This window comes from Heptranchias perlo, chromosome 1, assembly GCF_035084215.1.
Source record: "Heptranchias perlo isolate sHepPer1 chromosome 1, sHepPer1.hap1, whole genome shotgun sequence".
Taxonomy (NCBI): domain Eukaryota; kingdom Metazoa; phylum Chordata; class Chondrichthyes; order Hexanchiformes; family Hexanchidae; genus Heptranchias; species Heptranchias perlo.
The window spans coordinates 188,209,932-188,236,779 of NC_090325.1; the positions used below are offsets into that span (position 1 = coordinate 188,209,932).

At 43.3% G+C, this 26,848-nt stretch overlaps 1 protein-coding gene across 2 annotated transcripts in view; it reads right to left on the reverse strand.

Annotated features, from left to right (window-relative positions):
* gstcd (glutathione S-transferase, C-terminal domain containing) overlaps positions 1-26,848 on the reverse strand; it is a 152,369-nt gene that overhangs the window by 118,207 nt on the left and 7,314 nt on the right. For both annotated transcript variants that reach the window (XM_067994442.1, XM_067994443.1), the window contains exons 3-5: positions 21,827-22,318; positions 14,604-14,858; positions 4,636-4,729 (exon numbers count right to left, since the gene is read on the reverse strand). In XM_067994442.1, coding sequence (XP_067850543.1) covers positions 4,636-4,729; positions 14,604-14,858; positions 21,827-22,318 — 841 coding nt within the window. The remainder of the gene's footprint in view (positions 1-4,635; positions 4,730-14,603; positions 14,859-21,826; positions 22,319-26,848) is intronic.

The window sequence follows — 26,848 nt, forward strand, 5'->3', positions numbered from 1 at the left end:
GATGGCCCTTAATAACTCCTTCATCACATTGCAGCTTGCGAATTAGGAGTTCTTAATAACATACAGCACTCATTCTGGAGTCCAAAGTTCCCCACTGAATGCCCCATTTATCTACCATCGAGCTATTCGTGAGTTGGCACCAAGAAGGAATAAGGTCTGTCAACACAGCTAGAAATGGTCAGACCAAAAATAAATCGCAGGTCATTGATATACTTCTGCTTTATATTTGTAAATCACTCAATCCGTTCATTATACATGGTCAATAAATGTGAAGGATTTCCCATGAGAGCTGCACAACAGGTTTAGTGATTTCTCACTTCAAACGCCACAAGCACTCTGCTGATCACTGACATTTAACAAATGAATACCAGGCCACAAGGTGAAAACATACTTGAGAATGGCGTAGAAGCTCAGAGCCTCAGGAGAATGAAGCATTAAGGTATCCCACCGGTGAGAGAGGTTTGGCGAGGTGGTTATTTTCCTTCTCTCTTGCCTGTCTATAGATTTTGGCCTGTCCTGCAAAAATTAAGGCCTTCGCCTCCTCCCCATAGTAAAATAAGGAACTGTGTCAGAGCAAGATCAACATCTTAACTTTTTGGTATGTAAAGTTGCAGACTTAGAAATAGATTTTAAAACTGGATTAAAAAACAATGGTTCGCCTCCTGCTTAAATGAGAATGAACAATTAGAACTTTCTCCCCATCTCTTGCATACAGGAAAGTATCTCAGATATTGTTTTTGTAAAACCTTGATGCCCCTTCCTTTACATCTACTGAATCTGCAGCATTTTTTCTCATTTTCATTTAGAACATTTATATATGTACATATAGCTGGCACAGTAAAGCTTGGACAATTGAATTATGGTTCCTTGGATTTATCTGGGCCAGGGAGGAGGAGAGCTATTAGGCGCTCCCTGACTACATTGAGAATCCATAGTCTTTGCAACGGTCTTCGTTACTGCAGCACAACAAAACACATGAACCAAATGTAATATTTCCAAGTTTGCTGACGACACAAAACTGGGTGGGATCATGAGTTGTGAGGAGGATGCAAAGAGGCTTCAAGGCGATTTAGACAAGTTGAGTGAGTGGGCAAATACATGGCAGACGCAGTAAAAGGTGGATAAATGTGAAGTTATTCACTTCAAAAGGAAAAACAGAAAGGCAGAGTATTATTTAAATGGTGATAGATTGGGGAATATTGATGTACAAAGGGACCTGGGTGTCCTTGTACACCAGTCACTGAAAGCAAACATGCAGATGCAGCAAGCAGTTAGGAAGGCAAATGGTATGTTGGCCTTCATTGCAAGAGGATTTGAGTATAGGAGCAAGGATGTCTTACTGCAGTTATACAGGGCCTTGGTGAGAACACACCTTAAGTATTGTGTGCAGTTTTGGTCTCCTTACCTAAGAAAGGATATACTTGCCATAGAGGGAGTGCAGCGAAGGTTCACCAGACTGATTCCTGGGATGGCAGGACTGTCATATGAGGAGAGATTGGGTCGACTTGGCCTGTATTCACTCGAGTTTAGAAAAATGAGAGGGGATCTCATTGAAACATATAAAATTCTGACAGGGCTAGACAGACTGGATGCAGTGAGGATGTTTCCCCTGGCTGGGAGTCCAGAACAAGGGGTCACAGTCTCAAGATACGGGGTAGGACATTTAGGACTGAGATAAGGAGAAATTTCTTCACTCAGAGGATAGTGAACCTGTGGAATTCTCTACCACAGAAGGCTGTGGAGGCCAAGTCACTGAATATATTTAAGAAGGAGCTAGATAGATTTCTAGACACAAAAGGCATCAAGGGGTATGGGAGAGAGCGGGAATATGGTACTGAGATAGAGGATCAGCCAAGATCATATTGAATGGCGGAACAGACTCGAAGGGCCGAATGGCCTACTCCTGCTCCTATTTTCTATGTTTCTATATATATATATATATATATATATATATGCTGTATTTATTTTTTATGGTACATCAGCACTCAGTGCTGTACTAAAACCTTATTTTTTATTCATTCACGGCAAGTGAGCATCACTGACAAGGCTGTTATTTATTGCTCACCCTTAATTGCTAGTTTGATACAACTGAATGGCTTGCTTAGGCCACTTCAGAGGGCAGTTAAGGCAGATATAGACAAGACCAGGTAAGGACAACAGGTTTTGTTCCTTAAAAGGACATTAGTGAACCTGTTGGATTTTAAGACAATACGACAGATTCATGGTCACTTTTACTGACACCAGCTTTTTATTTCCAGATTTTTAAAGAAACTGAATTAAGTTCTCAAACTGCCATGGTGGGATCTGAACTCACGTTCTCTGGATTATTAGTTCAGCTCTCTGGATGACTACCCTACTGTACCCTTGAACTTAATACTGTTTAGCTTCACTGTTAATTTAACTTAACATCACGTACATTAAAGATGGTAGCCAAGGAAACAAAAACATTCAGGTATTTGACAGCAATCAAATGTGTGTATTTGACCCGATAAATCCAATCTGTCTCCTAGAATAGATGGACATGATTAGTTGGCTGGGGGAAATGTCATGATGTAGGGTCTGTTCCAGATTTTTTTTTGCTGCCTGTTCTCTTTTGGGAATCTAAAGCTCGCTCTCCATTCTGACTCTACTCAGACTCTAATTGCTTCCATACTGCTGAGCACTTCTGAAGACGGGGAAAGTGTGGAGAGAGCGAAGAGGGTGTCTGTCAGCTCTGTTCTCCTGCACATCAGCTGCCTCTCTCTCCTTGTGCCCTTGATGGCTGCCACATTGCTACCCAAACCAATAATCATTAAACTAAGATACAGGAGCTCCCGCCACTGGCCACACACAGTGTGGAACTGGAGAGTACTAGGCAGCAGGTGAAGTTGAACCTTGAGCTAGGAAGGAGCCGTTTTTTTTTCCAGATGGTATCAGAGCCTGCAGCAAGTGGGACCGGTTCCTTGTGCCCAAGCACATACTGTGAACGCGTCTCTCAGTGGAATCCAACTGTAGCAATAAAATATCTGTAGAGGTCAAGGGGTCAAACACCCACCGTACGTGAACCATTCCTCCGGGGGTGGGGGGGGGGGGGGGAGGGGAGGGGGGGTCTACAACTGGCTGAGCTGTGTGGCAATCATGGAAGTATAAATCAGACACACCTCCAAAAGTGCCATATAAGCAAACCATTTAGCCTTTCACCAGATCAAAAAAAACATTGGCATTTCAAGCCGAGTGAACTGCCGCCTGCACCACATAAATCAACATTCTCGGGCTGATTTTAATCTTGTGGAACTGGGTGGTGCGGGTGGTTTAAAATGGCGGCTGGGCGCTTCACCGACGCGTTCGCACCCGCCGCCATTTTAGCTGCCAGGTTTTTGGCAATGTTGGGGCCGCCGGGCACAGGCAAGCAGGGGCTGGGGGGGGCTCGTTAATATTTAGAAGTGGGGGTCCAATTATATCATTCAGAAGTGAAATTCCTCTTAGCAAAAGAAAGGAGAATTGCCTGTTTTTTCAGCAATTAATGACCAAAATCACGGGAACCTGCAGCAATGCAATTTTGCCAGCAACTTGTCAATTACAGAGAAAACCAGGCCGCTTATTTATCATTGAGGGGAATTTCATCCCCAAGGACACTTTACACAGCAGTGGATGGAATTGGAGGTTGCATATTATTGTAATTCACTCCACTTCTACATTTTCCCAATAATTAATACCATTGGCGTAAAAGCATTGATAATATTTTTTTATTGAGAAACAATCAGAACATAGTAGTGGAACAAGATTAAGGCACTGAAAGCAAAACCTGCCCATTTCTTTCACAGTGCTGTGCACTAAGCCCACTTTGAAATGTATATCAAGTTATAAAGTAATGTAATGCAAATGACATCTGTTGCAACCATTACTGAAGCTTTGTTTTAAAATGTTTTGCTTTTTTCTTTCAATTATCGCAAATTTTGAGAGCTGAGTCATGTAAAATGCTGGAAGAATTTCATCCTGTTGTTTATGCAACTAGTTGCCCTGCATTGATGTTTAAAACAAAGGCACATTTAAAAGTGCACACAGTTTACATAAAGTATCTAGAGGCGCTCAACCCTGGTTGGATGCTTAGACCTTGTTTATAACAAAGAACAGCTCTATGAGTTCAGGGGGGCATGGCAAAGGTAGTGGGAGAATATAGCCATAGCCCACTTAAGAAACAAAGAGAAGTCTGAGATTGGGTGGGTAAATGTAAGAACAACCACCAACCCTGCACCTGCACAAGGTCCTGTAGACACAGACACAATGGGCCGAATGGCCTTCTCCTATGCTGTATCATTCGATGATTCTATGATAATGGGTTTCTGAGCAGGTCCAAATATTGCACAACATTTCTATTTTTAAAAAATTAAATGAGAATTTGAGTATCGTAAGTATGCGCCCAAATCAACGAGGCCTAATAAAATGTGCAAGACCTCGTACAACCGTTTGATAACGAAGCAACTCTACAGTTTTTTGGAGAAGATCAAACTCTATAAAGAGGTCATCAACAGAGGCCAACGGTGGCATAACATGACCTGGACGTAGAAGGGCCCTTGGGATGAGGCGCTTATATTGGGAGGCCAGAGAGTTCAAACACTGTCGAAGTGAAAGGAGAAGCACAAAGACTGTTCTTACCTTCTGTGGGATTGACAGCTACTGGAAGGCTGCTCCAGTCCAGGCTCCACGAGGGATAAGGGTGTGGAGTGAACTTCGCTGAAATTCCATTCTCCTGTTTTTAGAAGGAGACATTCATTAGTTTCTTCCATGACCCAAATATTTCACTTCTCACCTTTCTTTCCTTGAATGAACTTACAGGTGAAAGATCTTTCTGGGAAAACACTCTAGTAGCACAACGTTAATGTAAAATACTGCAGATACAGAAACAAAGCAGGAAATGGTGAAAACACTCAGTAGGTCAGTCAGCATCTCTGGAGAGAACAGATGAATTTAATGTTTCAGGTTTGGACCCTTCATCTGAACTCAGTCTATCTGAGGAGTGGTGACTCTAATACAGCAGTTTTGCTACTAACGTTTAAAACCATAAGTTTAAAAAATGTGAAAGTAAGGAAGTCTTCTCCCTCCTTCTTTAAGGCTCATATTTTGGGTCAGCACCAGCTCAGGGATACATTGACTGTGAATGGCTGACTACCTGCATTGTGAACACATAGTGCAGTGACAAAGGTGACATGTGCTAATGAACCTTTCATAATGCGATCAGAGCAATCTTTGATGTCAAAACCAGGAACTGGTGCTCATGAGTAAACTGGTCGGTGAATCTCACAATCCACTAACATCCAGACTAGCAAACTACTGTATGGAGCCGTTTAGATCCCTTACTGAAGATAATCTCTACAGTGAAAAGCTACCTTCTTAAACTGTGTAGAAAATACAAACGTTCATTTCTGACCTCTGTGATTCAAGATAAACAATAGCCTCCTAGCTAAAATTTAAAGCACAAAAATTAATGCATCATAGAATTAAACTTTGGCCAATCAGAACCACTCAAGGAAACAACCGCCAAACTGGAAGTGATATACAAATAATGAGTAGTTTTAATATTTTGGATATTTCATTCTGTGGCGATCTCCATATCCAGCAACGCTGTTCCTTAAACAGGTCATCAGAGGTGTGCGCCCACAGGACAGGCCTTGCCCTAGTTTGTCCCTCCTATTGAGGTGGAAATGACCCTGATATTAGAGCAGAGTAGTCTCTAATATCAGGGTCACTTCCATCTCACTAGGAGGGAAAATAGGCTTTAACAGAGGATTTTAAAGTTATGAAGGGTTTGGATAGAGTGAATAGAGATAGACTATTTCCTCTGTTTGGGGAGTCAGTGGCAAGGAATCATCAATTTAACATGGTCGCTATGAGAGTGAGGAGAGAGGTCAGCAAAAATTTCTTTACGCAGAGGGTTTTCAGAACGTGGAATGCTTTGCCACAGGGTGTGAATGAGGCAGAGATCATTGCACCTTTTATGGGAAAATTGGATAAATATTTGAAGCAGAGTAAGATTAGTTTTGGATTGCGCTAACAGAGCCACTACAGACATGATGGGCTGAATGGTCGTCTTCTGTGCTGTAAACTTCTATGGTACTAAGTACTACAGCTGAGAATTGGCTTGACTTACTCAATGGATGAGGTGAGCTGAGGGCCAGAATCAGTAAAGGTTAGGATTTTGAAATCAGGCCTTTTAGCTGCCTGTCTACACCACGTCCCTAGACCATGTGCTCCATGTTAATGAGGCTTTTTTATCAATGAAAAAAAGAACGAACTTCCATTTATATAGTGCCTCAGGACATTTATATAGTGATCTCAGGACATACCAAAGTGCTTCACAGCCAATGAAGTACTTTTTGCAGTGTAGTCACTGTAAGGAAATGTCCCACAAACAGCAATGAGATAAAAGACCAGATAGTCTGTTTTAGTGATGTTGGTTGAGGGATAAACATTGGCCAGGACACCAAGAGAACACTCGAGCTCTTCTTTGAATAGTGCCGTGGAATCTTTTACGTCCACCTGAGAGGACAGCTGGAGCCTCGGGTTAACATCTCGTCCAAAGGACCTCTACCAATGCAGCACTCCCTCAAGTACTGCACTGAAGTGTCAGCCTGCATGACATGCTCAAGCCCTGCCATGGGACTTGAACCCACGGCCTTCTGATTCAGGGGTGAGAATGCTAACACTGAGCCAAGGCTGACAATGGAAAAGTAAACTTAGTACAGATTGTCAAGTGGAGAGTTAACATCAAAATTTGAGATAATGGGGGTTAAATTGGATAACCCCTGAAAACGGGCGCAGGTAGTGCAGCACGTGATTAACCCGTGCCCGGTCATGGCAATGCAGGCAGCATGTTACATTCGTGCTGCCTGCTGTTTTAAATGATCGCTGTATGCAGCCAGTGCTACCTGCGCTGTTGATTGGTTACATACATCAGCAGGAGGCCCCGATATCGTGAGTGGCTCACGCTTCTTAAAGGCAGCTGCACCTCCCCTTTAAGAGGTGCAGTTGTGGCTGCAAGAAGTGGTGGGAGTCGTTTGTGAAGTGATTCAGTGCTCTAATACTTTGAAGAATGGCTGCACCTGCGAGAGAGCGTGCACCAAGGTTCTCTGATGATGCACTGGAGGCCTTGGTGCAAGAGGTGGAGAGGAGGAGTGGTCTCCTGTAACCGCAGGGGGGCAGGAGGTTCTCCCAACATATGCTCAAGAGGCAGTGGGAGGAGGTAGCAGAGGAGGTAAATGCCAGGAACGTAGCTCTAAGAACATGGATGCAGTGCAGGAAGAAGTTCAATGATTTAACATGAGTTGTCAAGGTGAGTGAGTTCAAGTTTCAAGTGGCATATCCTACCAACTGTACCACTAGCATCATCCGCTGCTCAATGCACTACACCCCCATCACCCACCTACCAACAATCTCTTTCAATCAGCACTCAACTGTTCAAATCATGTGCTTTATCTCACCCTCATACACTTTGCACTTTTATAATCTCACACCCACAACTCTCAGTCCACACACACTGGCAGCTATTCAACCATGCCAGCCACATCACCCAAACGTCTTGCAGGTCACTCACTGACACACTTCCCTCTTTCTTGCAGGAAAAGGTGGCACATAACAGGGGGCAGCAAGAAACAACTGGAGGAGGACAAGTGCGCCTACATGTTTTAACTCCCATGGAAAAGACAGTGCTGGCCATCATGGGAAGGGCCATCGCTGAGGCCGTGGCCACTGGCGGCGCTGAAGGGATCGATGATGAGGGTCTCTGCATACCTAATCCTCCTTCTCGCTTCCCACTTCTGCTTCATCCCACAATCTTTTCCGACTCACAAGCTGCAGATGGTGTAAACACCCACTTCTTACTTTCTCCTCTCCCCTCACCACAACCCAACCCTTGTCCCTTTGTCACTTCAGATACCCAAGAACTGGAACCTTCCCAGTCAGAGAAGGCAGAGGAAGAAGACAGTGATGACGAAGAAACACCGTCACTCGATCTTACATTCACCGCCGCCAGCTCAGAAACTGACACTGCGCATACTTTAGAGGCTAGGATAGAGGAGGGATCTGCATCAGGACAAAGCATCCCGCTTGATTGGCACCCCATCCACCACCCTAAACATTCACTCCCTCAACCACCGGTGCACAGTGGCTGCAGTGTGTACCATCCACAGGATGCACTGCAGCAACTCGTCAAGACTTCTTCAACAGCACCTCCCAAACCCACAACCTCTACCACCTAGAAGGAGAAGGGTAGCAGGCACATGGGAACAACACCACCTGCACGTTCCCCTTCAAGTCACACACCATCCCGACTTGGAAATATATCGCCGTTCCTTCATCGTCGCTGGGTCAAAATCCTGGAACTCCCTACCTAACTGCACTGTGGGAGAACCTTCACCACACGGACTGCAGCGGTTCAAGAAGGCGGCTCACCACCACCTCCTCAAGGGCAATAAATGCTGGCTTTGCCAGCGACACCCACATCCCATGAACGAATAAAAAGAAAATGGTGAGACACCAGGCACGAGTGCACAGGAGCCATGGTGGGGGGAATGGATACCGTAGGTGCCAGCTCGCTGGAGAGCGAGGTTGCACACCAGTTATGCTGCAGAGGATTCAGATAATGACTTCAATGGGCCAGACTACAGAAGGCAGCTGATGGGCATACACAACAAAATGCTTGGTGCACTGGAAAGCCTGCACACAATGTCAAGAAGCATGGAGGAGTTCAGCTCTAACTTGGCACAGGGCTTTGCGCACAGCTTGGAGCCCATACTTTCCAACATGGAATGGGTGGTCACCTCCATCAGCACACCTGTGGAATGCACCATGATGTAGCGTCTGATGACCAATGTAACAGCTTCCATCAAAGGTCTGACTGCAGCCATCATGGCTCAGGGTACCACTGTTGAAAGAGGCTTCCAGGGCATCACAGCAGTCCAGCAATCTGTTCTCCAACAGATCGCCAGAATTGCCCCGGGAGAGTGGCAGTGGCTCCATGGAACATGAACCTGCTGTCTTGTCTCAAGATGACAGCATTCCTGCTTCCACCCCTGCCACTCCACTAGTGCCCTTGCTGTTGAATGTCAGCCAGCCACCCCAGACTGCTACAGCCCAGGCCGAGATGGTGTAGTCTGAAGCTGGGCCCTCTAGGCCCAGAGTTGCTTGAGGTTGACCTCTAAGGACATCTGCAGTCTCCTCAATTGAAGGTCATCAGCCTTCCACCTCCCATGATCCAGCAACTGCGGAAGCACCTTGTAGAGCACTAGGACAAGTAAAGGTACACAAAAGACAGGTACTAATGGAATGCACAAGCATGAATAATCTCATTTTGCTTGCATAATTTCATGTGTTAATTTATAAATGTAGATTTGAATTTGCATTTGATAGTCCTTTTTATTTCTGCGGTGAGCTGAGTGAGGAACCAACGTGTAACCATAAGGAGGACGATTTGATGGTCATGTGAGAGAGGAAAGGCAAGGAATGTGGGGCTGTTGGTGAATGGGGAGGTGCAGTTGAGATTACTGGGTATCGCTCATTAATAATCTGATCACGTAGAGCCTTGGCAGAAAGGGCCTGTCTACGTTGTAGCCTCCCTTCTTTCTTCCTCCACTTCCTCTGCCTGTTGCTCAGGTTCTCACCTGATAGGCGGTGGTAAGGGCTGTTCCCTCATAACGGCCAGGTTGTGCAGCATGTTATGACAAATCTTGATACCCGCTCAGCTAAGTACAGCAGGGCTCCTCCAGAGCGGTCCAGGCAGTGGAAGCATTGCTTGAGGATGCCCATGGTGTGCTCTATGGTGTTCCTTATGGCAGAATGACTCTCGTTATAGGCCTGCTGTGCACATGTGCATGGGTTCCTGACCAGAGTCATGAGCCATATCATGAGGGGATAATCCTAGTCACCCAGTAGCCAGTCTTTGATTTACCGTGCTAGTTGAAATACAGGTGGAACAGAGGACTGCCGCAGAATGAACAAATAGTGACCGCTGCCAAGATAACGGGCATTCACCTGCATGATGGTCATACAGCAGCTGCATATTGAGGGAGTGGAATCCCTTTCTGTTCACGAATATGCCGGAGTTCAGATGAGGAGCGTGCGAGGCAATCAACATGCAGTCAATGGTACCCTGCACTGTGGGGAAGCCGGCAATGCGAGCAAAACCTTGTGCTCTCTCCTTTTGTTTATCTCTGGCAAGAGGGAATGAGATGAATGTGTTTCTCATTGTATAGAGAGCCTCAGTGACCTCCCTAATACTGCAGTGCACTGCAAACTGCGAGATGGTGCTTATATCTCCAGCAGCAGCCTGAAAGAAGCCAGAGGTATAAAAATTAAGAGCCATGGTCACCTTGACAGCCACAGGTAATGCTGTCCTTGCTCTGCTTTGAGGCTGCATTTGCGGCTGCAGCAGTTGACAAATTTCTGTCACGACCTCTTTAGTGAACCGAAGACATCTGATGCACTGGTCGTCGTTGAAGTTGAGATAAGAGAATTTCTCCCTGAACACCCTCCGCAGATGTGGCCTCCTGCTGAGTGCCCTGCTCCTCCTCCCTCTTCTAGCAGCCTCTCTTCATTCTCCCTGTTATGTTCAATTCCCAGAGGAAGCCCTACCAGGCCACCCACATCAGGAAGCAACCTTTTTCGGCACAATATTTTAAATGATACAAAGAGTACAAGCAAGACCAGCCAGACCACTCTCCCTGTAGAACATTGAAACTTTATCCAAGCAAAGGAAACCTCCAAAAGCATGTACAATTGCACCAGCAGCCAGAAGAAATAATCCAGCAACTAATCCGTAAGTACTTCATGGTCCCTTTAAATAGTGTTCGTGAGGGATCCTTCATGCCCTTTAAGTCCTGTTCAGCTGTGCGAGGTTAAGTCAGGGCATTGGCTGGAGTATGGAGTTCCAAAATGGCAGCATTGCCTTCAAATCAGCGTTGCACACTGATCCGCGTCATAATCTCCCCACTCTGCATGCCACCGGTGGTCGTTAGGTGCGCACGTGCAAACACCTTTAACAAGATGACGTCCTGCACACTTCTCGTCAGAAGTGTGCATGCGCATCGTGGACCCCATTTTCGGGACTTAGGTGTCTGCTAATGCCTAAAAAATGGGGGCTACATGGCCTAATTTTATCACCTACTTAGGCTGATTTTCATCTTGAGGGTGGGAGGTTCTGTAAAATACCAGAGTAGTTTTTACTTTTCTTTTCCAAATTCATTTCAGACAAACCAGAAGGAGAATTTCCAAGCAGCATCTTTCATAAGAGAAAATGATCTGTCGAGAATGCATTCCAAGATAAGTCCCGTAATTTTCACCTGTCAGTTTTTCCACTCACCAGCACTTCAACTTTAATCAGCAGTCTGCTATAAAGTGCTGGTGTTCTGCCTCAATCAGCCCAGTTACCAGTCAAGGACATTTCCAGCTGGTACAGTAATCAGTTGGTCTTACAGTCAGCGAGCATTCAGCTCTGCTCACTGGTACTGTTTAAAATTAGAGTCTGAACTAAAGTAACCAGTGGATGGAGTAGAGCTGGTGGCACATTGACTGTAAGACCAGCTGGTTACTGAGACAGCTGATCTTACAAACTCAACACATTATCTGCTCCATTCACCATTCAAACTCAAATTTTAAACAGCACTTCTGAGCAGAAAAACAGACAACTTGGGGAAGTAAAGTAGGGTGACAAGGACTATAGGCCAATAACCCAGCATGGGTCATTGCTGTCAGGAACCAGGAGAAAGTCATGATTGGGAAAGTGAGGTTCAATGATTTGAAATTGCTGGGGCAACACTCTGTAGGAGAAATTCTCAAATGATGGTGCTAATTTGAATATTAACATGGCATTAGGAAAATGTGCTCAACTTTTATCAGCAGCTTAGGGGTTAAAATGGAAAATATTTAGCAGAGTTAAATTCCTCTTTCAAGGACTAAGGATGTTGAAGAGTGCGAGATACTAATGTGGGAGAACGGTAAAACAAGGAGATGTGGAGAGAGCTAACACTGTAGTTCAAGAGACATCAAAATACGGGTTAGTCACTGCCAGATGTAGAATATTTGAAAAGGGTTTGAAAAGGTAAAAAAATATAAAAGATCTGGTACAGGAATGAAAAAATCCTGTTGATGCAGAAGTGAAAAACCACTAGCAGTTCAGAAAAGGAGCACAGTGCTTAAAGTTAAATAATTATTTTGCTTTTTTATTCCCTTTTTCAAATATTCTCTGTAACTTGCTTCTGATAATCACCACTGAGAAAAGAATTGCTGTGCATTTTAATCATTGAGGCAATTTATCTCGTGACACTAATGACACTCTCAGACACCTGTACGTGCTCAAGGAATTTACTGAAATAAGATTAACTGGAAGTCTACCAATTTCTAAGATATCTATGATTTATTTTGTTGGATATTCCAGATTTTTGGGAAGAAGTGTTGACTATTAAGTAATCATATTGTCTGACATTGTGATTTCATTCATTGTAGCAAGCTTAAGGCTGAGCGTTATGCTTCTGAATTTCTCCAAACCGCGAATGAGCATTTTCCACTTGTGGATCTGCAGTGTTGCTTCTCCCTGAACCAGGCTTAACAGCGCATTTTGATATATACAACAAATTTTGGGGACAGAATTCGATATAAGAACATAAGAATTAGGAGCAGGAGTAGGCCATACGGCCCCTCAAGTCTGCTCCACCGTTCAATCAGATCATGGCTGATCTTCGACCTCAACTCCACTTTCCTGCCCGATCCCCATATCCCTTGATTCCCTTAGAGTCCAAAAATCTAACTATCTCAGCCTTGAATACACTCAATGACTCAGCATCCACAGCCCTCTGGGGTAGAGAATGCCAAAGATTCACAACCCTCTGAGTGAAGAAATTCCTCCTCATCTCAGTCTTAAATGGCCGACCCCTTATCTTGAGACTATGCTCCCTAGTTCTAGACTCTCCAGCTAGGGGAAACAACCCTGTATTATTCACCCTGCATCTTTTGACAAGAACCCTCTCTTATTCTCTCCATTGCATCCTTATCTTTCTCTATTTTATCACTATGGCCATTGCTGTTGAGTTTATCTTCCTTGTTCCTCCTCAGCTACAGGTAGCACCTGACACACTCTTCCAACTTGCTCTGTCCTCTAAATCATTCTTTACCAGCAACTCAAAACTGAGAATCTCCATTCTTCTCTTAGTTTTCCATCCAAAAACCAACAGGCTTTTTTAAAACCCAAGTTTTGTGGAAGTTAGATATTAATTAACTATTGATTTATCCGCTTTTCTCTCCTGCCCACAAATTAACCTCTAGAGGGCTCCATCCTTGGTCCCCTCCTATTCAACGTTTATGTGCTGCCCTTGAACAACATCATCCACAAGTACAAAGTCAGCTTCCACGTGTATGTCGATGTCATCAATTCTATCTCTCCACCAAAGAAGAGTTAAAGTATCAGTGAATGGAGTAGACCTGGATCACATTGATTGTACGACAACCTGGTTACTGCAACAGCTGACCTTACAAATTCAACAGTGTCTGCGCCATTCACCAGCACCCTCGACTCCAAAGCTGTTGCTACACTATCAGATTGTCTATCCAATATTGAGCCCTTGGTGAGTTAAAATGTCCTGCAATTGAAAGTTGGCAAAACCAGTGCCATAATTTTTGGCTCTGGCTAACAAATCTACAGCTCTTGCTCCATCAATTTCCACAGCCGCCAACTGAGGTTGAATCTGGTAGTGCACAACCACTTGATCCCAAGCTGAGCCTTTTTACCCCTCTAGCCCGGCGCCAAGACTGTATTTTCGCACCTCAGTAACATTGCCCACTGAAGCACCTATTCCTCCCCCATTGCTACTGAAATCCTAATCCACGCCTTCATCACCATGGGGATTGATTTCTCAAATATCCTCCTCATTGGCCTCCCTGCCTCCAAACGTCAGCTTCACAAAATTCAGCTAATCCAGAGCCGTGCAGTCCAAGCCCACTCCAACACAAAGCCCTGCACACCCTTTATCCATGTCCTTGTCAAGCTCCCTGTACCCCATTAAGCCGATCTCAAACCCTTGTCCTCATTTTCAAATCCCTCTAGAGCCACACTCTGTCTAGGCAATACTGTCCTACCATATGTCCCAGCCAATATCCTCTAACTCTGGTTTACTGCTTGTTCCCCCATCTGCTCCACTTTCAGAGCTTGATCCTTCAACAATAACACCTGCTCTCTAGAATTATATCCCCAAACCATCTCACTGCCTCTTTACCTTTTAATAACCCATCTCTTCATATAGCACTCCGTGTAGAAAACTTTAGTGTGCTGTAATTGCAAAAAGATAAAACATTAAATTCTCATCGAACAGAAAATACTGTGGCCTTTACCACTATAGAATATTATTTGTGTCTTGAGACTCAAATCCTTCCGATATTCCCTGTGGGGTCTGTATCAATGTCAGTCAGTAAACAGTCACTGGCAACCACCTAGTGTTCAGTTGTCAGACTGATCACAAAAGAATCTTTTCACACACAGCAAGTTTACAAGATAATAAATACGGTAATGCTTTCTGTCTGCGGTACATAGTGAAATATGGCAGCAAGGATAGCCTAAAACCATTAAAAAAATATTGAGTTACTTCTAGCTTGTTCATGGTGGGCCTTGGGCCACCTCGGAAATGGAGGTCTGTGGTTTTGGCATTGTCGTCCTTAGGGTCACCGGAGCTCCGAATCGGCACGCCGCAGGAAGGCAAAGGAGCGGGGAGGTTGAGGAGATGAATGCCGCAGTTGGCAGCAGCCTTCTTCACGCCAGACACTTCCTGAACACGTTGGTACCAGCGGGACAGCAAGGGCAAATCTTTCAGCGGCTCGTCGCGACAGTCCCCAAGAGAAACCTGATTGGGAAAAATTCAGAACAAAAATGTGACTTTGTCCATATATCAAAACATCCTCTCAAGTTAATGGCGAGGCTTTTTCCTTTGTAAGGAGCTCTCTCAAGCATGTAGTGATGGTGCCACCCTAGGGACCTACTTTCCTCAGCAGCTGTGACGTGAACTATCCTACTGCCACCACAGAAACAATCAGTTCCTGTTTCCAACACCTCTGGATTTACACAGAGCAGCATGCGATTGCTAAAGTGTGAAACCCAAAACCAAGGCAAAAGGCCCTTTAACAACTGACCCTGAAAACTTCACCACCAAGCCCGATTTTAACTCGCTTCCTCTTCGATCAAAAGTGAGATGCTTGTTAAACACAAAGCAGGTAACAAAATCTTCCAGCAGACACAACGTTTGTCAGATGTGGCCGGAGCAAGGCACATCCAAACCACTCATCGACAAGACAGTCAACGGCTAACATCTCACATCTAAATTGCACAACAGTGTCGTGAGAAACATTTCAGCTATCAATCACCCAAACTGATACTCATTCCAAATATCTGAGTCCTTGCAATTATTAAACATTCAAGAGCAGAATACATGCTAAACTAAAGCTTTTACACACTGACTCTCTGCCCTCTGATTTATGGTACCAGGTCATTGTCAGATTCAACAATTTTTTAAGCTGTTGTCCCTTTTGCATCTGTTATTAAGCTCGCAGTGACCCATGAGCTAAACCAGACATGATGAAAAATGAGAAATCAATACATTGTTTAAAGAGAGAAGAAAGAAAAAAACTTGCATTTATATAGTGCCTTTCACATCCTCAGGACGTCCCAAAGTGCCAGCTTTGGCTCAGTGGCACCACTCTTGCTTCTGAGTCAGAAGGTCGTGGGTTCAAGCCCCACTCCAGGGACTTGAGCACATAATCCAGGCTGACACTTCAGTGCAATACTGTCGAGGTGCCATCTTTTGGATGAGACGTTAAACCCAGGCCCCGTCTGCCTTTTCAGGTGGACGTAAAAGATCCCAAGACGCTATTTAGAAAAAGAGCAGGGGTGTTCTCCCAGTGGCCTGGCCAATAATTATCCATCAACCAAAATGACCAGAACAGAGTATATGGTATTTATCTCATCGCTGTTTGTGGGATCTTGCTGTGCACAAATTGGCTGCCTCGTTTCCCTACGTTACAACAATGACAACACTTCAAAAGTACTTAATTGGGTGTAAAACGCTTTGGGGTGTCCTGAGGCTGTGAAAGGCGCTATATAAATGCAAGATCTTCTTCTTCGCAAAGCATTTTACAGCCAATGAAGTGTAGTCACTGTTGTTATGTAGGCAATGCAGCAGCCAAATTGCACACAGTAAGGTCCCACAAATAGCAACGAGATAAATGACCAGCTAATCTGTTTTTGATGGTGTTGGTTGAGAGGCAAATGTTCACCAGGAAACCAAGAGAACACCCGAGAAGTGCTTTGGATGTGAAAGGTGCTATAAAAATACAAGCTATTTCTTCTTTCTTTCCTTCTTTCTATCCCACAAGTGCCAGGCAATCCAAATATGCAGTAGCTTCACAAAGTAAGTCTATGTGTATAAACTTTTGAAAATACAATTAACAAAAAAAAGAAAATACACAATAATTTCACTTTCATGTCATTAACGGAATAGGTCAGGGCTGCTGGTGCGACTGTACAACCTGCGACTCAAAGTATTATAACACACTTGAATCTTTGTCACTTGTGCTACGCGGTTGGGTGATGGTCTATGAGAAAATCCACCATCTACCTGCTAAGACTACCGCTAAGTAAAGCAACTTATATCATCAGTTTTAAAGGAATGGATTTAAGAATCACCAGAGAGATACATTCCAGTCAGCAGATTGTGAAAATCCTCAGAGAGCAATATGTTCAGCTTATACGACACTGAAAAATGGGAAGTATGAGAGGTATCCAACAGATATACTTTCCATCCAAAGCAGGTGCAGTACAATAGCCCCCTAATGCCACAGGCTGAATACAGTAAGTTTCCCTGGAAGGATCATCCAATTATTCTACACATTCTTTCTTATTTTTTCAGCATTAATTTGCACGACAGCTGCAATTTCTCCCCCTTGTCCTCCCCCCATAACCAAGGGCCACATAGCCACAAAAATGTCTTTTTTCAATCCTTTAAGAAAGTGCTAACCCTTTACTTTTACTCCAAATTACTTCCATTCCATTGCGCACAACAAGGTCCTACTAATGGCAACGAGATAAATGATCAGATAATATGTTTTTAGATGTTGTTTGAGGGATAAATATTGGCCAGGATACCAGGGAGAGCTTCCCTGCCCTTCTTCGAAATAGTGTCATGGGATCTTTTACATCCTCCTGAGACGGCAGTCAGGGCTTGGTTTACCAGTTCATCCAAAAGACGGAACCTCCAACAGTGCAGCACTCCCTCAGTACTGCACTGGACAGCCAGCCTTGATTATGTGCTCAACTCTCTGGAGTGGGACTTGAACCCACGACCTTCTAACTCAGAGGCGAGAGTGCTACCAATTGAGCCACAGCTGGCACTTTATTACAGTGAACTGTACCTTGCACTCAGTGACATTATAGGATATGCTGTACTTTCAAGTAAATCATAAAATAAAGTGCATAGCAGTCACCCAGGGAGCTGGTTTATTAAGGATCTCAAGTCGGGAGGAGTGAAAAGCTGGCAAACTATCTGAAATCTGCTGAGCTTGTAAATTAGGTCTCTAACATTGCAAATATTTCCAGTTTCACACAGCCAACATTCTAAAGAGATATGAGGTTGGTGCTTTAGTGGCAACTGTTAGCTGCAGAATAAAGATAATTAAACACAAGCAGCCCTGGTCCCAGCTCCTATCTGATCCTACTTAGAAGCTTCCAAGTCCTGAACATTCTTTCAGTGTAAATCTGTGGCCAATATAGGGAACCACTTAAGTGGCCACAATAGAGAGTACAGGCACCACACTATACAGGATAACCCCCACTGACTTGTCTTAGCTGTGGATAGAGACCGTAAAATGGGGCCATTTTATAAAGATTTCATTCTATTTAAATCTTTTATATTTAAAAAAAAAGCAAATTTTATATCATTTTGTAAGTTTGCTAAATTCAGGAGAGATTCCTGAAAATTGGAAAGTGCTTGACATAAATCCAAATATATGTATATAATTTTTAAATCGATTCAAAAGCCACACCTCAGCACTATAGATCAGTACAGTACGTTCAATGTCTCTTATCAGGAAAGTCTTCGAAATGATCCCAAGAGGTTTAGTGGGTGAACACAAGGAAAAACGGAAGCATGAATTCAGAAAAGGAAGACCATGTTTAGCTAGTGGAGTTTTTTAACATCTCCAAGTTTCCAGGTGATACAAAAATAAGAAATAAAGGAATGGAAAATTAGATTCAGTTAGATCTTTTAGATAAGTGGACCAAAAGGTAGTGGCTGCAATTTAGTGTGGATAAAAGTAAAATATATATATTTTTAAAAAGCCTTGCATTTATATAGCTCATCATCGCATCTCTCAGAAATATCTCAAAACATTTCATATAATAAATTGCTTTGAAATACTGTCACTGACATTATCTAGGTATGGGCAGCTATTTTGCACATAGTAAGATCCAGTAAGCAATGAGATGAATGACCAGTTAAATCTGTTTTTGGTTGAGGGAATAATGTTGTCCAGGACACTGGGAGAACGCCATGCCCTTCATCAAATAATGCCATAGGATCCCCCACAGAACCATCAGAATAGGCAGATGGATTTGAAGCATCATCTGAAGAATGACACCTCTGGCAATTCAACACTTCCTCAATACTACACTGGAATGGTAGACTAAATTATGTGCTCAAATAAACTAGGCATATTCTCACTGGAAACGAGAAGGTTGAGAGGCGATGTGATTGCTGTTTTTGGATTCTAAAGGGATTCTAAAGGGAGCTGGGACCAGGGCTGCTTGTGTTTAATTATCTTTATTCTGCAGCTAACAGTTTCCATGACAAGCTGTTTCATTTTGTCCGGAGCAGTAGAACCAAAGGACATGGCCCACGCTTGAAGGGTAATAAATTCAAAACTAATCTGCGGAAACAGTATATGAGTAATTGAGTCATGACATATGGTAAGTGTAGCATGCTTGGGAGGAACAGATGACTTTGGACCTATGGTTCCCAAAGCTTTCCACCTTTGGCAGATTTTCCTCGCCTCATGTCTGGGTCTGTTGTAGACTAATTGTTGATCAGTCAACAACTCCATTATTGTAATATCATGCGACTACCAGGGTGGTAGAAGGTGAACTAGATGGAACTTGGTCATTTTTCTTCTAGCAATTCCTACATTCCTAAGTCCTGGAGTGGGAATGAACCCACAACTTTCTGACTCAGGAACAGGGATGTTACTAATTGAGTCAGCTTGGCTCAAATAGTATGAGATCAAGAAACCAAAAGAGGGACTATGTACTAAACGGAACAATGGTACAATGTGCTGACCATGAAAGAGAGCTAGGGATTACAGTGGGCAAATCCAAATAACCATCAGTACTGTACCTGGACACAGGAAAAAAAAGGCAAATGAGGTACCAAGTTGCATTGGCAATGGGACAGAGTACAGATCTACAGTGTGAGCATTATTGCTATATGAGGTGTTGGTCACACCCCATCTAAAGTACTGTGAGAAATTTTAATTAACTATCATAAGGAGAAAATTACAGCCTTCGAGAGGGTACAAGGGTGATCAATAAAATGATTTGGGGTATCAGAAACTTATGTTATGAGGAAAGGTTATGGAAGCTGGGCTTGTTCCCTTTGTAAAAGAGTGGACTTCAAGGTGACCTAACTGAAGTTTTCAAGATTATGAAGCAAAATAACAAATCTGATCCTGGTGAACAGTTCAGATCCGAAGGGATACAAATGTCAGGATTAAGAAGGGACATTTTTTACCCAAAGGGTACTCATGGAATCAGTTACATTGAAGAAGACAATGTAAATGGTTTCAAGAGACAACTGCATATATTTTTTTGAACGAGAGAAAAGAGTGAGTGTTTTGGCGAGAAAGCATGTAGGTTGTGGCTATGTACGAAAACAGGACATTCTTGATTGGGCTGAGCAGCCTTATCCCGATTCTAAACTTACACTCTTATCATTATTTTATATTTAAAAAATTAGAATAGTCTGTTTGACTAGATTGTAGTATTGTCAGATATATGTACAGTAGCACCACATTTCTTCAAGAAGGGAAAACAATCTTTTCTAAAAGATCAGTTCCACAATACTAAAAAAAAACTTTACAGGGCAGAGATTTTTCTTCAAATTCACCTAATGGACCATCGTTACCAAATAAAAACACTGCAGCAAAATTAAATTAATTCCAGCCTTTCTTCAGTTGTAAATGCTTTAGGGTGGGGTGAAGGGCTTTGGGCAGCATTGCTAGTTAAAGATGTGGACTTGATGGGCTGAATGGCTTCCTTCCGTGCTGTAACCTTCTATGATTCTAAGATAATAGAAGGCCAAGAAGGTGTTAGAAGACACTACACAATCGTTGCTCTGACAGTCTGACATCACTGTATGACTTATACTCACTCCAACCCCTCATATCATCAAGTATTGTTTGCTCTCTCTCTCTCTATCTATGGCGTATATTTTCTCAGGTGTGTAAAGTTAAGGAGAAGTGATTTTATTGAACTGCTTTATAATGGCATTTTCGTCTACGAATTTCCCGACTTTTTCGCTAACGTGAGGAAATGGAGGAAATTCATATCCCACAGTGGCAAGAAAAAGTCAATATTTAAAAATCGGACACAGCACAATTAATTTCCAGTCAACAGGTGTCAGTGCTGGGTATGTCCCTCTGACTGTCATTCTATCTGAAAGCTCTACGGCAGGTGCTGAAAGGTCCCTCACATTATAACAAACTATTAGCTCACTACTCGGTGTGCGTTTATTAAGGGAAGCTGATGGGAGGAGGGGTAGAATTTCCAAGGGGGTGCCTCGATCCCGGTAGAAGATCGCAGAAACTCTGGAGAAAGGGCATACAGGGCCATTGCCACCGATCTTCCGCCAAAGTTACAGCGGGAGATCAGAAGAACCCCTGCAGAAGTTACAAGTGCGTCTAAAGGCACGGCAGGTGAATGTGCCACCCAGTGTGATACTGAACCTTACAGAATAGAAAGGTCCCGGGTCTATCCTGAGCTGAGCAATAGCAGCAGTGGTGGTGGAGCTAGGACTGATTAAGGTGCGCCGAACTATTACAATCAGCCTGTATTCCTGCCCCCGATTCCTGATCCTATTAGAAAGCGTGGACGTCAGGTGAGGATAGGACTCAACTGTGACTTTTCTTTCTCCTCCCATCTCCCCAGATCAAACAATCTGCTGAAACATTCTGGGTTTACTCACACATAAGGAACAGCCACCTTGGCAAGAGAGCTATTTCCTCAGGTGGGGGAATCCAGAACAAGGCGGCATAATGTTAAAATTAAAGCTAGGCCATTCAGGAGTGAAATCAGGAAGCACTTTTTCACACAAAGGATAGTAGAAATCTTGTTGGGTAAGGGTATCAGGGAATATGGAACAAAGGCGGGTAAATGGAGTTAAGGTGCAGAGCAGCCATGATCTAATTGGATGGCGAAACAGGCTCGAGGGGCTGAATGGCCTACTCCTGTTCCTATAGAAACATAGCCTCCAAAGGTCAACGCCTCTAGAACAGGAGGGGAGAGGGAAACAAAGCAAGACCATAAAGGCAAAACGTTACCAGAATATTCTGACCGTAAACTGAAAGCTTTTCATAAAAGTGAAAAACAAGATTTGAATAGTGCTTTCATTTTTTTGTGAAAATAATTTTAAATAAAGATTTTAAATAATGCCAATGCAGACTGTAAAATAAAGGTCAATTTGAACTGTTTTATCAAAATTAAAAGAAAAATTAATCAAACTTGAATGCAGGTTTTTTTTTAAATTAACAAATCAAATAGTAAGAAACTTACAAAAAAGTAGTGGAGACAAGGCAGTAGGACCACATCTGTGAGCGTGAAATAAAGCCCTTCAGCAAATACATGTTCCAGTGGTGGGAGGTCCGTGGTTTTCACTTTTCTAATACAGGACTGCTCTCTGCTGGTCACAGCTGGTACTTGCTCCACAGTTAGTTTAGAAAGTGCTGTTCTCAGCTCTAGGCTGGTCATTTCTGCATCCTCATTTTCCTTCAAGTCTCGAGTTGTGTCAGCCCCTCCCTCAGAGTAACATCTGAGTGATCTTTCAGATCCCTTTTCTACAGGCTCCTTATTTTTCTCCTTGGATAGCAGCTGCAGCTTCTGTCTACGAATTTTGTCATCATTATGAACTCGGACGGGTTCGCCAAGTTTGTGCTCCAGGTGTAGGATCTCAGGCGGAATGGCTGCTCTCTGGCCACACGAGTTCCTGAGGAAGCCTTCCACAGCTAACGGAATGCCAATCTCACACAGCCTGGTCCACTGGCTCACCTAGAATTTAAAATAAATTTGTTGGACTATAACTTGGTGTTGTAAAATTGTTTACCAGAAATAGAAACACACATTGTTCCCGTTAAATCATAGAATCATAGAATGATACAGCACAGAAGGAAGCCATTCGGCCCATCGTGCCTGTGCTGGCTCTTTGAAAGATGTATCCAAATAGTCCCCTTCCCCTGTTCTTACCCCATAGCCCAGCAAATTTATCCAATTCTCTTTTGAAATTATTGAATCTGCTTCCACCATCCTTTCAGGCAGTGCGCTCCAGATCATAACAACTTGCTGCGTAAAAAAATTTCCCCTCATCTCGCCTCTGGTTCTTTTGCCAATTACCTTAAATCTGTGTCCTCTGGTTACTGACCTTTCTGCCACTGGAAACAGTTTCTCCTTATTAACTCTATCAAAACCCTTCATGATTTTGAACACCTCTATTAAATCTCCCCTGAACCTTCTCTGCTCTAAGGAGAACAACCCCAGCTTCTGTAGTCTCTGCACATATCTGATACCATTCTAGTAAATTTGTCAACTTACATTACTAGAAATTATTACAACACAACAAGCAGTGATGGTCACGGAGATGCTTGTAACATAATGTCCTGTGGCGTTGCACTCAGGGAGGCAAAACCAAGTGTAGCCTTCAGGTGAAGTAGGGTTAGAGGCCGGGGATAATTGAACCAGGGAGCGCAGGTGCAATTCAGTCCCCAAGTTAAAGTTATGCATTCAGCCCATACTTTTAGTTTCCATTATTAATAATAACAACTGCTTATGTAATCTTGTCACACTGCAGCACCTCCACTGGGCACAGGGTATAATTGCAGCATGACAAGTTTACGTAAGGTTAAAAAAAGACCTGCATTTGTATCGTGCCTTTCTCGACCTCAGGATGTCCCAAAGCACTTTACAGCCAATTAAGTACTTTTGAAATGTAGTTTATGATGTCTTGTAAGAAACACAGCAGCCAATTTACGCACAGCAAGGTCCCACAAACAGCAATGAGATAATGACCAGATAATCTGTTCTAGCAATGTTAGTTGAGGGATAAATATTGGCCAGGACAGTGGGGAGAACACCCCTGCTCTTCTTCAAAATAGTACCATGGGATCTTTTACATCCACCTGAGAGGCCAGACGGGGCCTCGGTTTAATGTCTCATCCAAAAGACGGCACCTCAGATAATGTAGCACTCCCTCAGTACTGCACTGGAGTGTCAGCCTAGATTTTGTGCTAGGTAGCTTCCATTATAATTGTGGACCTATGAAGTTACAATGGAACAGATTGATAGAAGTGTGTACAGATGTAGATTTTTAATATATTAATAGATTTGTTTATATCTGTTGGCGCACACTTATTTTTAATGTACAAAATCTAGGCCAAAATATGTTACATGACTACTGAACTGGACAGGAAGCAGTCTGTAAAATAACCAACAGTACAGGGATTACGCTATCTTGTAGCATCTTAATCTGACAGTTATGCATAGCTTCTTTGGGTTTAAAGGACAAGGGTCTTCTAGTAATCTGAACATGAAGTACTTACCTGTTGATGTTTTCCATTTTCTCACTTTGTGTTTATCTAGCTGTCTTTCCTAACAAAAAACTTTATTTTAAGGACTCCGAAACAGTGTCCATTTCCTGCATGAAGAAGTTATGCTCATCAGCTGTGGTGCAAAGTCAGTAGCCACTATTTACATTAGTGTATTTGATCTTTTCAAACCACCCAGGGATCATCTTCTCATTTTAAGTCCCTTTCACTGCAATTTTTTTTTCTGCTGTATTACCAAGTTACACCATAAGAACCAGAGCCAGTTTTCATGTGAGAGCCTGGACAGTGAGTGTCAATCGGCTATTCAACCACGGGGGTCATCAGAGCCGAGCCTGGTCCCGTCTTCAACCAGCGTTCACATACACAATTTTTCCAGCAGGACTGAATGGACAGCAATCAAGGGGCAGGAATCCCAGCTAAATTTAATCTTTTGTTGCCTGGGAACACAGAGGCTGACTAGATTTTCCCTACCATCCACCCCAGATGAGATCAGCCAAAGCAGCAAGGTAACAACTAAAACGGAAACCCTCTGGTCTGTATGGCTCAGTGCACATTCCCACTAAGACACTAATATCACCGGTGATACACGTCTGTGTAAATAACTAAATGCCTTGTTCAATTTTGATGGACCAGCAAAACTCAGTCTATTTGATACTTACCTCACACTCTGGTACAGCTCTGATTTAGGGACCAAGTTGTTTCAACTGAACAGGTTAGGGGGGACCAGGGGTCAAGTTATGCAAGGGTAGAACTAGGTTAGATGTTAAGAGGTTCTGCTTTTCCAGAGGAAAGTGGACTTGTGGCGCAGATTGCAGGCTCTTGCGGTGAACGCTGATTCGCTGAATTCCTTCAAGCGAGAGCTGGACCTTTTTCTGACTGGGGCTGAGATCACCTCGTACAAGAGGTAAGTATCCTGTAACATTAATCAGGGGCAGGATGAACTCCTGTACTAGCTTCGATCGCCTAAGGGGGTCGGAGAGGAATGTTCCAGATTTTTTTCTGCTAACTGGCCTGGGTTTTTATCTGTTTTTTCACCTTTCCCAGAAGATTATATGGCTCCGGGCGGGGAGTGTATGTATTGTGATGCATAAGGCATCAGAATTGTGTGGGATCGGCTGGATGGACCAGTAGGTCTTTTCCCATCTGTTATTCTTCATATGTTGGTATTTCAAACCCAGTGAGAGTGCTACAAATTGCTACAGGCAACACCATCAAAATGATTTCCAGCAAATCAGTTGGCAGTCCCTATACACCAGTGTGTGTGTGGGAGCACAGGGAACAATCCATCGAGTGATTTACTATCTTTTACTCTGCTTTCTGGGTGTCAGTGCCAGTCAACAATATCAAAACCACATCAACTACGACACAGAGAAGCAAGGCAGAGCGATCGCTGTCCCCATTGGTGTCTGAACCTCTGGCAGTGGCGTATAAACAACAGTAAAGACGTGCCTGAATTGAATTTCGATGAGAGAGAAGGCTTCTTCTATTCAAAATGACTTCTATTATTTGTCTTCAAACTATAGGTCTCTCTTCCCCAGATACATCTCTGCTGGCTATAATTCTCAAGCCACAAAAGCAATCGCAAAGCCATGTTTATCCATAGCGTAGTGGTCAGGCAAACATTTTGTCCCAGCTTCACCCCTCCATGGAAACCTCAAAGGTTTTAAGTATGTTGGAAATGAAAATTAACCCCAATTATCCTGATGTGCAATGGTATGCACGGTGACAACTTCCTGCTGCTTTTTAGAGCCAGATGCAGGAAGATTTATCCTGTTTCCCCATCTCGTGGATAAAATGCTCCTGCACACTGAAAATTAACATTCTATCCAAGATAAGTTCTCTCTTCTAAATGCTACCTGTAAACTTACCTTCAGAGATTCAGGAAATTTCCCTCCCAGTCCTCAGAATAATCAGTAAATCAATACAGTGTGAAGACACTGCAAACTCCTATGGGTTCACTAAGATACTTTCCAAACTTTCTGTTCAATCACATTAACACTAGATTCCAAACCTGAGGCAGAAGGGATGTCCATTGCCTAGACAAACCTAACTTCTTCAGATAACTGCAGGAAGGCTATTTCCTAATGAAACTCTTTGATCGCAAACCTTTAAGCTCCACTCTCTACGTGTTAACCTCCCAAGCCCACAACCGCCACCACACAGAAGGACAAGGCAGCAGGTGAATGGGATCACCTTGTAAGTTCCCTTCCAAGTCACACATCATCCCGACTTGGACATATATCTCCGTTCCTTCATCGTCGCTGGGTCAAAATCTCTGGAACTCCCTACCCAACAGCTTTGCGGAAGCACCTTCACCACACAGACTGCTGCGATTCAAGAAAAAGGCCCACCACCACCTTCTCAAGGCCAACTGGGGGACAGGCAATAAATGCCGGCCTTTCCAGCAATGCCCACATACCGAGAATGAATTTTAAAAAGCAGGTACACAGACAAGATTAATATTAACAAGCTATAGAACTCTCCTCAGTCTCACGGAAGACGCATTGTAAACATTGAGTAATTAAGGGGGTGTACACTGGGACAAACATTCTTTGACAAGCAATGGGAGGAGATTTGAATATCTGCACTTAATGTCTCTATCTGCAGGAGGATGAGGAAAATGCAGTCATGATTAATACATAAAACATACTTCACGCCCCATGGCTTCAATAAAATAGATTCACTCCAGACCATATACCCACTGGGGAAGAGTGTGGAGAAACAGGAACAAACTTGCACACTACCTGGACAAGCCTGAAGCTGCAAGCGAAGTATTCTCAACAATATTTCTCAGATTAGTAATGTCCAAATGTGACGGTACAGACTGCCTCCACAGGGGGAAAAACGGTCCCCTTTTTATGTTCTTTTAAACACAATCAGAAAATGCAGGATTGTATAAATATTAAAGACGGACTTGACCATGATTACCATACAACACTGAGTATTTCAGGAAATCTTAGCACTGAAGAAGATAAAAGCA